Genomic DNA, 13085 nt, shown 5'->3' with positions numbered 1-13085 from the left:
GCAGGATTTATTAACAGATGCATAAATCTTACAAACCAAAAAGTTATGTTGCTCAGTTAAATTTTAATAAATTTTAAACAAGAAAGTGTGGGTCAATTATTATTCAACCCCTAGGTTTAATATTTTGTGGAATAACCCTTGTTTGCAATTACAGCTAATAATCGTCTTTTATAAGACCTGATCAGGCCGACACAGGTCTCTGGAGTTATCTTGGCCCACTCCTCCATGCAGATCTTCTCCAAGTTATCTAGGTTCTTTGGGTGTCTCATGTGGACTTTAATCTTGAGCTCCTTCCACAAGTTTTCAATTGGGTTAAGGTCAGGAGACTGACTAGGCCACTGCAACACCTTGTTTTTTTCCCTCTTGAATCAGGCCTTGGTTTTCTTGGCTGTGTGCTTTGGGTCGTTGTCTTGTTGGAAGATGAAATGATGACCCATCTTAAGATCCTTGATGGAGGAGCGGAGGTTCTTGGCCAAAATCTCCAGGTAGGCCGTGCTATCCATCTTCCCATGGATGCGGACCAGATGGCCAGGCCCCTTGGCTGAGAAGCAGCCCCACAGCATGATGCTGCCACCACCATACTTGACTTTAGGGATGGTATTCTTGGGGTCATATGCAGTGCCATCCAGTCTCCAAACGTCACGTGTGTGGTTGGCACCAAAGATCTCGATCTTGGTCTCATCAGACCAGAGAACCTTGAACCAGTCTGTCTCAGAGTCCTCCAAGTGATCATGAGCAAACTGTAGACGAGCCTTGACATGACGCTTTGAAAGTAAAGGTACCTTACGGGCTCGTCTGGAACGGAGACCATTGCGGTGGAGTACGTTACTTATGGTATTGACTGAAACCAATGTCCCCACTGCCATGAGATCTTCCCGGAGCTCCTTCCTTGTTGTCCTTGGGTTAGCCTTGATTCTTCAGACAAGCCTGGCCTCGGCACGGGAGGAAACTTTCAAAGGCTGTCCAGGCCATGGAAGGCTAACAGTAGTTCCATAAGCCTTCCACTTCTGGATGATGCTCCCAACAGTGGAGACAGGTAGGCCCAACTCCTTGGAAAGGGTTTTGTACCCCTTGCCAGCCTTGTGACCCTCCACGATCTTGTCTCTGATGGCCTTGGAATGCTCCTTTGTCTTTCCCATATTGACCATGTATGAGTGCTATTCACAAGTTTGGGGAGGGTCTTAAATAGTCAGAAAAGGCTGGAAAAAGAGATAATTAATCCAAACATGTGAAGCTCATTGTTCTTTGTGCCTGAACTACTTCTTAATACTTTAGGGGAACCAAACAGAATTCTGGTGGTTTGAGGGGTTGAATAATAAATGACCCTCTGAATAAACTTTTCACAATTAAAAAGAAAATTAAACAAAGAAATAACATTCTTTTTTGCTGCAGTGCATTTCACACTTCCAGGCTGATCTACAGTCCAAATGTCACAATGCCAAGTTAATTCCGAATGTGTAAACCTGCTAAATCTGCAGGGGGTTGAATACTACTTGTAGGCACTGTATATACAAAGTGCTCATTGAGTAATCCACCAACCCTACCTTTCCTATGGGGAGTCCAGCTACCACTCACAGCTAGTCCCTTCTCCTGCTGTCGCATGATATCATGCAGCTGCTAATTCTGCTGAAGTCCGGCATCCAGGGGCAATTGTACATCTGGGGGAAATCTGTGTCATTTTTTTTAGAACATTTTATGTTAGGTTAGGTGCTTTTCTTTAGTTTAGATTGCTAAAATAAAGCACTGAGCATTGAGCTGTTCTGGTTTTCCATACCTATTATATGAAATGTCAGAAATCTACTATATTATGCAGAATAAAATGAAGAATGGAAGACACTGATGACAATACTTCCAGACACTTGTATAACTGATTTGTTATCTATCATTTAGACAGTATGGACAGAATAATGACCTTTGCTAGTCAGATACACAGATTTCTATTTTTATGAATTTTGGTAGATTAGTCCATCAACCATGAGAACCCTAGAGTGGGATATCAAAAGTGAATCCTTGCTGTTATCATTTACAGAGATTGGCATGTTCTCTTAACAGATATTTCATGAACATCTCCTGGGGAGGAAAGGACTTCTCATTTAATGAAGATGGGTATCTCATCAATCCTGCACTTGTGGTGATTGCTCTCAACAAGGAAAGAAGCTGGGAGGTGGTAAGTACCTATAGCGGATACAAAATGGCTGATCTGAATAAGAATTAATATAAAAAAAATGTTTGCTCTGTATTTATCATCAGATCATCTCACTAGGGTTTACTTGCTCATTTAAACTATATGTTTTACTGTCAATATGATTTATTATAATAATATAAGATCAGCACAGTACATAGCATCGTTGGCTGATGATTTAAGATGTAAGATTTATACAAGACTAGAGTTGATGTCACACTTTTTACTACTTGTATTAGGTTTAATGAAGTTGAGTTCCCTCCCCTCCCAACTGTATTAACATTTGTAGAGTTCTTACAGATGTCCACAGAACCTCTAACTGAAGTAAATTATACAAGTTCAAGGGCAGCCTATCAATACCAGTCCGTTAAATGAGAATGCTGGTAATTGACTCATAAAATTGATATGTGTTCTTCCAGTAGTGCTCTTTCACATTTTTATACATAAAGTACTGGACTGCCAAGTAGTATTATTATTATTCATGGCCAATTTGATGTTTTTATGCATAAAACAAGTTATATTTCATAAACATCTATTTGGGCTCATAATGCACAAATTTTACTAGGAACAGGAAACTCTCAGCCATGTTTAATATTGTATGATGAGCTGAGATTGAATTTCGGTTGATACTGGAGGCCATGTTTCATTGTAATCTAGAGAAAGACAACATGCCCTTTATACAGTTAAGGTTAGGCACAATTACAGAAAATTTCATATTGCCTTCTTATTTTTCTCCCTGTTCACACCTGTGTGGTTTTTTTGCCACAGCACGTTTTCGAACACTTGTATTTTTTGCTACTTATCTCTTCTGTCATCTGTGAGAATAGACTTTGTGTTAGGATAGCAGATGCAATTCAGAACCAGGTAAGAACCAGGTCTAGATATACCGATTAAAATGGTTAACACAGCAGCCTGTGTCCAACTCCAATCTACAACCATCGCCAACAATCTACAACCCCAGAGCCCCAGATGATGGGGATGGACTTAGCTGCACTGCTAGGCGGAGCAGCATGGGTCGGATAAAGGGCAAACACATAGCGCACCACAAGTCACAGTAAACCAGACACAAAAATCTCTTAGCAGCATATGTTTCGGGTTGCGGTGTAGGTCCAGGGATCCAGAAGGTGGAGGCAGGTGGTCAGCAGGTGGCGGCAGAGAGTAAATCATAATCATATGGTCCGGGATGTCAACAAGAGGGCAAAGCAGTACAGAGGGAAATCCAAATGCAACATCAGGAAGGTCGAGTCAGTAACAGAAACGGTAGCAAAGTACAAAGCAGGGTTCAGGGAGTAGAGGAACAGGCACAGTACACAATCGGGAGGCAGAAGCAAGGTCAAAGGACAAGGCAAGGGGTCAGAAACACAGGCAAAGACACAGGAGAAGCGCTAACTACCAGAACACAAGTTCAACTGAATAGTCAGCGACAGTCTGAAGACAGAGCCCTCCTTAAACCAGAAGCCCCCCGTCTGGCTCAGGAGGAGACTGGCAACCCCCGCACAACACTGCAGAGGTGCCTCCCGAGACCAAGAAGTGGGGGCTCAGGAGCGCAGTGGGGTGTGGGCTTGCAGCCTCCGCACAGCGCTGTGGAGGCTCCGATCCTCCTCAGAACAGTTTGTACTGTACCAATATACGCTGACTGAGGTCAAAACACTAATGTTAGTGCACTAGAGATCTGTTCTTTGCCTGTCGTTGTCCCTGTCTTCTGTGGTCAATACCTTTTTTCTAGTGCTTTTAGCAAACCTGTTACTTTTAACCTAGTTCTCACCTACATGTACAGTTCATCAGAGAGTAAGGGAAAGTTTCAGGTTTTCCACCATACTGATTCCCCTTGGATGATCCCTGAGTCCCCACTAGTCTCTACTTCTTATTCCCTATCATCATATAAGTGATGAATGTTTGCTGAAACCGACCAAGATCAGTGGGAACGAAGGAAATGATGAAATAGGTAGCAGGTGATTTTTTTTTAATCATTTTTTTTTTTTATTTTATGACATTTTAACTTTTTTCAAAAAGAAAACCTATTAATAGGTTTGACTATACCTATTCAGTATTACCTGTAAAAGTGGTAACTAATATAAATAAAAGACCTAAAATGTACATGCAAAAATGAGTTTTAAATGTAATAACAGTGTGGAAAAAAAAAAAGTATAAAAATGTAAGCAAAAAAGAAAAAGGCATGATGGAAAGACTGCATTGGGAATTTCTCATTGTGTACACCTAGCAGAGTTCCTTTTTATAATAAATCAAGCTGGTTTAAATAAATACTAATATAAAATATAATTCCACGTGATAAACAATAGTTATTAATTTAGAGATAAAGGATTCAATAGCAGTCCAAAAGCATATGTCCCTTAGAGCAGGACCTCAGTAATAGCAGGAGATGTAGAAGACTTCTAGTCCCTGGGTATCATCTGTATGGTGGCTGATAGAAAAACCTTTTCAATTTTAGCTAATTGTTCTACTATCAATAACAGCAATGTAATGCCAAGAGTGTTCTTGGCATCTCCAGTAGAGATGAGCGAACACTAAAATGTTCGAGGTTCGAAATTCGATTCGAACAGCCGCTCAATGTTCGTGTGTTCGAATGGGTTTCGAACCCCATTATAGTCTATGGGGAACAGATACTCGTTAAGGGGGAAACCCAAATCCGTGTCTGGAGGGTCACCAAGTCCACTATCACACCCCAGGAAATGATGCCAACACCTCTGGAATGACACTGGGACAGCAGGGGAAGCATGTCTGGGGGCATCTAACACACCAAAGACCCTCTATTACCCCAACATCACAGCCTAACAACTACACACTTTACACACTCAATACCACCTCTCTGACAGTAGGAAAACACCTTGAAACATGTGTATTTGGCACTTGCAGTGAGGAGAGCTTGTCACCAGCAGTGAATTTGGCCCTTGTAGTAAGTTGAGGTTGGCACCAACATTTGTTTTGAAAATCAGGGTGGATTGAGCCTCTAACCAGCAGAGTTTGGGCAAATTCATGGTGGAGGGAGCCTCTAAAAACCCCAGTTTGGACCAATTCATGGTGGAGGGAGCCTCTAACCAGCCCAGTTTGGGCAAATTCATGGTGGAGGGAGCCTCTAAAAAACCCAGTTTGGACCAATTCATGGTGGAGGGAGCCTCTAACCAGCCCAGTTTGGGCAAATTCATGGTGGAGGGAGCCTCTAACCAGCCCAGTTTGGACCAATTAATGGTGGAGGGAGCCTCTAACCAGCCCAGTTTGGACCAATTAATGGTGGAGGGAGCCTCTAACCACCCCAGTTTGGACCAATTCATGGTGGAGGGAGCCTCTAAACAGCCCAGTTTGGGCAAATTCATGGTGGAGGGAGCCTCTAAAAAACCCAGTTTGGACCAATTCATGGTGGAGGGAGCCTTTAACCAGCCCAGTTTGGACCAATTAATGGTGGAGGGAGCCTCTAAACAGCCAAGTTTGGACCAATTCATGGTGGAGGGAGCCTCTAAAAACCCCAGTTTGGACCAATTCATGGTGGAGGGAGCCTCTAACCAGCCCAGTTTGGGCAAATTCATGGTGGAGGGAGCCTCTAAACAGCCCAGTTTGGGCAAATTCATGGTGGAGGGAGCCTCTAACCAGCCCAGTTTGGACCAATTAATGGTGGAGGGAGCCTCTAACCAGCCCAGTTTGGACCAATTAATGGTGGAGGGAGCCTCTAACCACCCCAGTTTGGACCAATTCATGGTGGAGGGAGCCTCTAACCAGCCCAGTTTGGACCAATTCATGGTGGAGGGAGCCTCTAAAAAACCCAGTTTGGACCAATTCATGGTGGAGGGAGCCTCTAAACAGCCCAGTTTGGGCAAATTCATGGTGGAGGGAGCCTCTAAAAACCCCAGTTTGGACCAATTCATGGTGGAGGGAGCCTCTAACCAGCCCAGTTTGGGCAAATTCATGGTGGAGGGAGCCTCTAAAAAACCCAGTTTGGACCAATTCATGGTGGAGGGAGCCTCTAACCAGCCCAGTTTGGGCAAATTCATGGTGGAGGGAGCCTCTAACCAGCCCAGTTTGGACCAATTAATGGTGGAGGGAGCCTCTAACCAGCCCAGTTTGGACCAATTAATGGTGGAGGGAGCCTCTAACCACCCCAGTTTGGACCAATTCATGGTGGAAGGAGCCTCTAAACAGCCCAGTTTGGGCAAATTCATGGTGGAGGGAGCCTCTAAAAAACCCAGTTTGGACCAATTCATGGTGGAGGGAGCCTCTAACCAGCCCAGTTTGGACCAATTAATGGTGGAGGGAGCCTCTAAACAGCCAAGTTTGGACCAATTCATGGTGGAGGGAGCCTCTAAAAACCCCAGTTTGGACCAATTCATGGTGGAGGGAGCCTCTAACCAGCCCAGTTTGGGCAAATTCATGGTGGAGGGAGCCTCTAAACAGCCCAGTTTGGGCAAATTCATGGTGGAGGGAGCCTCTAACCAGCCCAGTTTGGACCAATTAATGGTGGAGGGAGCCTCTAACCAGCCCAGTTTGGACCAATTAATGGTGGAGGGAGCCTCTAACCAGCCCAGTTTGGACCAATTAATGGTGGAGGGAGCCTCTAACCACCCCAGTTTGGACCAATTCATGGTGGAGGGAGCCTCTAACCAGCCCAGTTTGGACCAATTCATGGTGGAGGGAGCCTCTAAAAAACCCAGTTTGGACCAATTCATGGTGGAGGGAGCCTCTAAACAGCCCAGTTTGGGCAAATTCATGGTGGAGGGAGCCTCTAAAAAACCCAGTTTGGACCAATTCATGGTGGAGGGAGCCTCTAACCAGCCCAGTTTGGACCAATTAATGGTGGAGGGAGCCTCTAAACAGCCAAGTTTGGACCAATTCATGGTGGAGGGAGCCTCTAAAAACCCCAGTTTGGACCAATTCATGGTGGAAGGAGCCTCTAACCAGCCCAGTTTGGGCAAATTCATGGTGGAGGGAGCCTCTAAACAGCCCAGTTTGGGCAAATTCTTGGTGGAGGGAGCCTCTAACCAGCCCAGTTTGGACCAATTAATGGTGGAGGGAGCCTCTAACCAGCCCAGTTTGGACCAATTAATGGTGGAGGGAGCCTCTAACCAGCCCAGTTTGGACCAATTAATGGTGGAGGGAGCCTCTAACCACCCCAGTTTGGACCAATTCATGGTGGAGGGAGCCTCTAACCAGCCCAGTTTGGACCAATTCATGGTGGAGGGAGCCTCTAAAAAACCCAGTTTGGACCAATTCATGGTGGAGGGAGCCTCTAAACAGCCCAGTTTGGGCAAATTCATGGTGGAGGGAGCCTCTAAAAACCCCAGTTTGGACCAATTCATGGTGGAGGGAGCCTCTAACCAGCCCAGTTTGGGCAAATTCATGGTGGAGGGAGCCTCTAAAAAACCCAGTTTGGACCAATTCATGGTGGAGGGAGCCTCTAACCAGCCCAGTTTGGGCAAATTCATGGTGGAGGGAGCCTCTAACCAGCCCAGTTTGGACCAATTAATGGTGGAGGGAGCCTCTAACCAGCCCAGTTTGGACCAATTAATGGTGGAGGGAGCCTCTAACCACCCCAGTTTGGACCAATTCATGGTGGAAGGAGCCTCTAAACAGCCCAGTTTGGGCAAATTCATGGTGGAGGGAGCCTCTAAAAAACCCAGTTTGGACCAATTCATGGTGGAGGGAGCCTCTAACCAGCCCAGTTTGGACCAATTAATGGTGGAGGGAGCCTCTAAACAGCCAAGTTTGGACCAATTCATGGTGGAGGGAGCCTCTAAAAACCCCAGTTTGGACCAATTCATGGTGGAGGGAGCCTCTAACCAGCCCAGTTTGGGCAAATTCATGGTGGAGGGAGCCTCTAAACAGCCCAGTTTGGGCAAATTCATGGTGGAGGGAGCCTCTAACCAGCCCAGTTTGGACCAATTAATGGTGGAGGGAGCCTCTAACCAGCCCAGTTTGGACCAATTAATGGTGGAGGGAGCCTCTAACCAGCCCAGTTTGGACCAATTAATGGTGGAGGGAGCCTCTAACCACCCCAGTTTGGACCAATTCATGGTGGAGGGAGCCTCTAACCAGCCCAGTTTGGACCAATTCATGGTGGAGGGAGCCTCTAAAAAACCCAGTTTGGACCAATTCATGGTGGAGGGAGCCTCTAAACAGCCCAGTTTGGGCAAATTCATGGTGGAGGGAGCCTCTAAAAAACCCAGTTTGGACCAATTCATGGTGGAGGGAGCCTCTAACCAGCCCAGTTTGGACCAATTAATGGTGGAGGGAGCCTCTAAACAGCCAAGTTTGGACCAATTCATGGTGGAGGGAGCCTCTAAAAACCCCAGTTTGGACCAATTCATGGTGGAAGGAGCCTCTAACCAGCCCAGTTTGGGCAAATTCATGGTGGAGGGAGCCTCTAAACAGCCCAGTTTGGGCAAATTCTTGGTGGAGGGAGCCTCTAACCAGCCCAGTTTGGACCAATTAATGGTGGAGGGAGCCTCTAACCAGCCCAGTTTGGACCAATTCATGGTGGAGGGAGCCTCTAACCAGCCCAGTTTGGACCAATTAATGGTGGAGGGAGCCTCTAACCACCCCAGTTTGGACCAATTCATGGTGGAGGGAGCCTCTAACCAGCCCAGTTTGGACCAATTCATGGTGGAGGGAGCCTCTAAAAAACCCAGTTTGGACCAATTCATGGTGGAGGGAGCCTCTAAACAGCCCAGTTTGGGCAAATTCATGGTGGAGGGAGCCTCTAAAAAACCCAGTTTGGACCAATTCATGGTGGAGGGAGCCTCTAACCAGCCCAGTTTGGACCAATTAATGGTGGAGGGAGCCTCTAAACAGCCAAGTTTGGACCAATTCATGGTGGAGGGAGCCTCTAAAAACCCCAGTTTGGACCAATTCATGGTGGAGGGAGCCTCTAACCAGCCCAGTTTGGACCAATTAATGGTGGAGGGAGCCTCTAACCAGCCCAGTTTGGACCAATTAATGGTGGAGGGAGCCTCTAACCACCCCAGTTTGGACCAATTCATGGTGGAGGGAGCCTCTAAAAAACCCAGTTTGGACCAATTCATGGTGGAGGGAGCCTCTAAACAGCCCAGTTTGGGCAAATTCATGGTGGAGGGAGCCTCTAAAAACCCCAGTTTGGACCAATTCATGGTGGAGGGAGCCTCTAACCAGCCCAGTTTGGGCAAATTCATGGTGGAGGGAGCCTCTAAAAAACCCAGTTTGGACCAATTCATGGTGGAGGGAGCCTCTAACCAGCCCAGTTTGGGCAAATTCATGGTGGAGGGAGCCTCTAACCAGCCCAGTTTGGACCAATTAATGGTGGAGGGAGCCTCTAACCAGCCCAGTTTGGACCAATTAATGGTGGAGGGAGCCTCTAACCACCCCAGTTTGGACCAATTCATGGTGGAGGGAGCCTCTAAACAGCCCAGTTTGGGCAAATTCATGGTGGAGGGAGCCTCTAAAAAACCCAGTTTGGACCAATTCATGGTGGAGGGAGCCTCTAACCAGCCCAGTTTGGACCAATTAATGGTGGAGGGAGCCTCTAAACAGCCAAGTTTGGACCAATTCATGGTGGAGGGAGCCTCTAAAAACCCCAGTTTGGACCAATTCATGGTGGAGGGAGCCTCTAACCAGCCCAGTTTGGGCAAATTCATGGTGGAGGGAGCCTCTAAACAGCCCAGTTTGGGCAAATTCATGGTGGAGGGAGCCTCTAACCAGCCCAGTTTGGACCAATTAATGGTGGAGGGAGCCTCTAACCAGCCCAGTTTGGACCAATTAATGGTGGAGGGAGCCTCTAACCAGCCCAGTTTGGACCAATTAATGGTGGAGGGAGCCTCTAACCACCCCAGTTTGGACCAATTCATGGTGGAGGGAGCCTCTAACCAGCCCAGTTTGGACCAATTCATGGTGGAGGGAGCCTCTAAAAAACCCAGTTTGGACCAATTCATGGTGGAGGGAGCCTCTAAACAGCCCAGTTTGGGCAAATTCATGGTGGAGGGAGCCTCTAAAAAACCCAGTTTGGACCAATTCATGGTGGAGGGAGCCTCTAACCAGCCCAGTTTGGACCAATTAATGGTGGAGGGAGCCTCTAAACAGCCAAGTTTGGACCAATTCATGGTGGAGGGAGCCTCTAAAAACCCCAGTTTGGACCAATTCATGGTGGAGGGAGCCTCTAACCAGCCCAGTTTGGACCAATTAATGGTGGAGGGAGCCTCTAACCAGCCCAGTTTGGACCAATTAATGGTGGAGGGAGCCTCTAACCACCCCAGTTTGGACCAATTCATGGTGGAGGGAGCCTCTAAACAGCCCAGTTTGGGCAAATTCATGGTGGAGGGAGCCTCTAAAAAACCCAGTTTGGACCAATTCATGGTGGAGGGAGCCTCTAACCAGCCCAGTTTGGACCAATTAATGGTGGAGGGAGCCTCTAAACAGCCAAGTTTGGACCAATTCATGGTGGAGGAAGCCTCTAAAAACCCCAGTTTGGACCAATTCATGGTGGAGGGAGCCTCTAACCAGCCCAGTTTGGACCAATTAATGGTGGAGGGAGCCTCTAACCAGCCCAGTTTGGACCAATTAATGGTGGAGGGAGCCTCTAACCACCCCAGTTTGGACCAATTCATGGTGGAGGGAGCCTCTAAACAGCCCAGTTTGGGCAAATTCATGGTGGATGGAGCCTCTAAAAAACCCAGTTTGGACCAATTCATGGTGGAGGGAGCCTCTAACCAGCCCAGTTTGGACCAATTAATGGTGGAGGGAGCCTCTAACCACCCCAGTTTGGACCAATTCATGGTGGAGGGAGCCTCTAACCAGCCCAGTTTGGACCAATTCATGGTGGAGGGAGCCTCTAAAAAACCCAGTTTGGACCAATTCATGGTGGAGGGAGCCTCTAAACAGCCCAGTTTGGGCAAATTCATGGTGGAGGGAGCCTCTAAAAAACCCAGTTTGGACCAATTCATGGTGGAGGGAGCCTCTAACCAGCCCAGTTTGGACCAATTAATGGTGGAGGGAGCCTCTAAACAGCCAAGTTTGGACCAATTCATGGTGGAGGGAGCCTCTAAAAACCCCAGTTTGGACCAATTCATGGTGGAGGGAGCCTCTAACCAGCCCAGTTTGGACCAATTAATGGTGGAGGGAGCCTCTAACCAGCCCAGTTTGGACCAATTAATGGTGGAGGGAGCCTCTAACCACCCCAGTTTGGACCAATTCATGGTGAAGGGAGCCTCTAAAAACCCGTTTGGACCAATTCATGGTGGAGGGAGCCTCTAACCAGCCCAGTTTGGGCAAATTCATGGTGGAGGGAGCCTCTAAACAGCCCAGTTTGGGCAAATTCATGGTGGAGGGAGCCTCTAACCAGCCCAGTTTGGACCAATTAATGGTGGAGGGAGCCTCTAACCAGCCCAGTTTGGACCAATTAATGGTGGAGGGAGCCTCTAACCAGCCCAGTTTGGACCAATTAATGGTGGAGGGAGCCTCTAACCACCCCAGTTTGGACCAATTCATGGTGGAGGGAGCCTCTAAACAGCCCAGTTTGGGCAAATTCATGGTGGATGGAGCCTCTAAAAAACCCAGTTTGGACCAATTCATGGTGGAGGGAGCCTCTAACCAGCCCAGTTTGGACCAATTAATGGTGGAGGGAGCCTCTAAACAGCCAAGTTTGGACCAATTCATGGTGGAGGGAGCCTCTAAAAACCCCAGTTTGGACCAATTCATGGTGGAGGGAGCCTCTAACCAGCCCAGTTTGGGCAAATTCATGGTGGAGGGAGCCTCTAAACAGCCCAGTTTGGGCAAATTCATGGTGGAGGGAGCCTCTAACCAGCCCAGTTTGGACCAATTAATGGTGGAGGGAGCCTCTAACCAGCCCAGTTTGGACCAATTCATGGTGGAGGGAGCCTCTAACCAGCCCAGTTTGGACCAATTAATGGTGGAGGGAGCCTCTAACCACCCCAGTTTGGACCAATTCATGGTGGAGGGAGCCTCTAACCAGCCCAGTTTGGACCAATTCATGGTGGAGGGAGCCTCTAAAAAACCCAGTTTGGACCAATTCATGGTGGAGGGAGCCTCTAAACAGCCCAGTTTGGGCAAATTCATGGTGGAGGGAGCCTCTAAAAAACCCAGTTTGGACCAATTCATGGTGGAGGGAGCCTCTAACCAGCCCAGTTTGGACCAATTAATGGTGGAGGGAGCCTCTAAACAGCCAAGTTTGGACCAATTCATGGTGGAGGGAGCCTCTAAAAACCCCAGTTTGGACCAATTCATGGTGGAGGGAGCCTCTAACCAGCCCAGTTTGGACCAATTAATGGTGGAGGGAGCCTCTAACCAGCCCAGTTTGGACCAATTAATGGTGGAGGGAGCCTCTAACCACCCCAGTTTGGACCAATTCATGGTGGAGGGAGCCTCTAAACAGCCAAGTTTGGACCAATTCATGGTGAAGGGAGCCTCTAAAAACCCGTTTGGACCAATTCATGGTGGAGGGAGCCTCTAACCAGCCCAGTTTGGGCAAATTCATGGTGGAGGGAGCCTCTAAACAGCCCAGTTTGGGCAAATTCATGGTGGAGGGAGCCTCTAACCAGCCCAGTTTGGACCAATTAATGGTGGAGGGAGCCTCTAACCAGCCCAGTTTGGACCAATTAATGGTGGAGGGAGCCTCTAACCACCCCAGTTTGGATCAATTCATGGTGGAGGGAGCCTCTAACCAGCCCAGTTTGGACCAATTCATGGTGGAGGGAGCCTCTAAAAAACCCAGTTTGGACCAATTCATGGTGGAGGGAGCCTCTAAACAGCCCAGTTTGGGCAAATTCATGGTGGAGGGAGCCTCTAAACAGCCCAGTTTGGGCAAATTCATGGTGGAGGGAGCCTCTAACCAGCCCAGTTTGGACCAATTAATGGTGGAGGGAGCCTCTAACCAGCCCAGTTTGGACCAATTCATGGTGGAGGGAGCCTC

General features: G+C 47.7%; 1 protein-coding gene across 1 annotated transcript in view; it reads left to right on the top strand.

Annotated features, from left to right (window-relative positions):
• The window catches only part of GRIN2D (glutamate ionotropic receptor NMDA type subunit 2D), a 721729-nt gene that overhangs the window by 451472 nt on the left and 257172 nt on the right, over window positions 1-13085 (top strand). Inside the window, exon 9 of the mRNA XM_075276758.1 lies at window positions 2053-2167. Within this exon, the coding sequence (XP_075132859.1) occupies window positions 2053-2167 (115 nt within the window). The remainder of the gene's footprint in view (window positions 1-2052; window positions 2168-13085) is intronic.

The sequence above is a fragment of the Leptodactylus fuscus genome, chromosome 6, assembly GCF_031893055.1.
Source record: "Leptodactylus fuscus isolate aLepFus1 chromosome 6, aLepFus1.hap2, whole genome shotgun sequence".
Lineage (NCBI taxonomy): Eukaryota > Metazoa > Chordata > Amphibia > Anura > Leptodactylidae > Leptodactylus > Leptodactylus fuscus.
The sequence above is the reverse complement of the archived record's forward strand: the minus strand, read 5'-3'. Positions and strand labels throughout refer to the sequence as shown.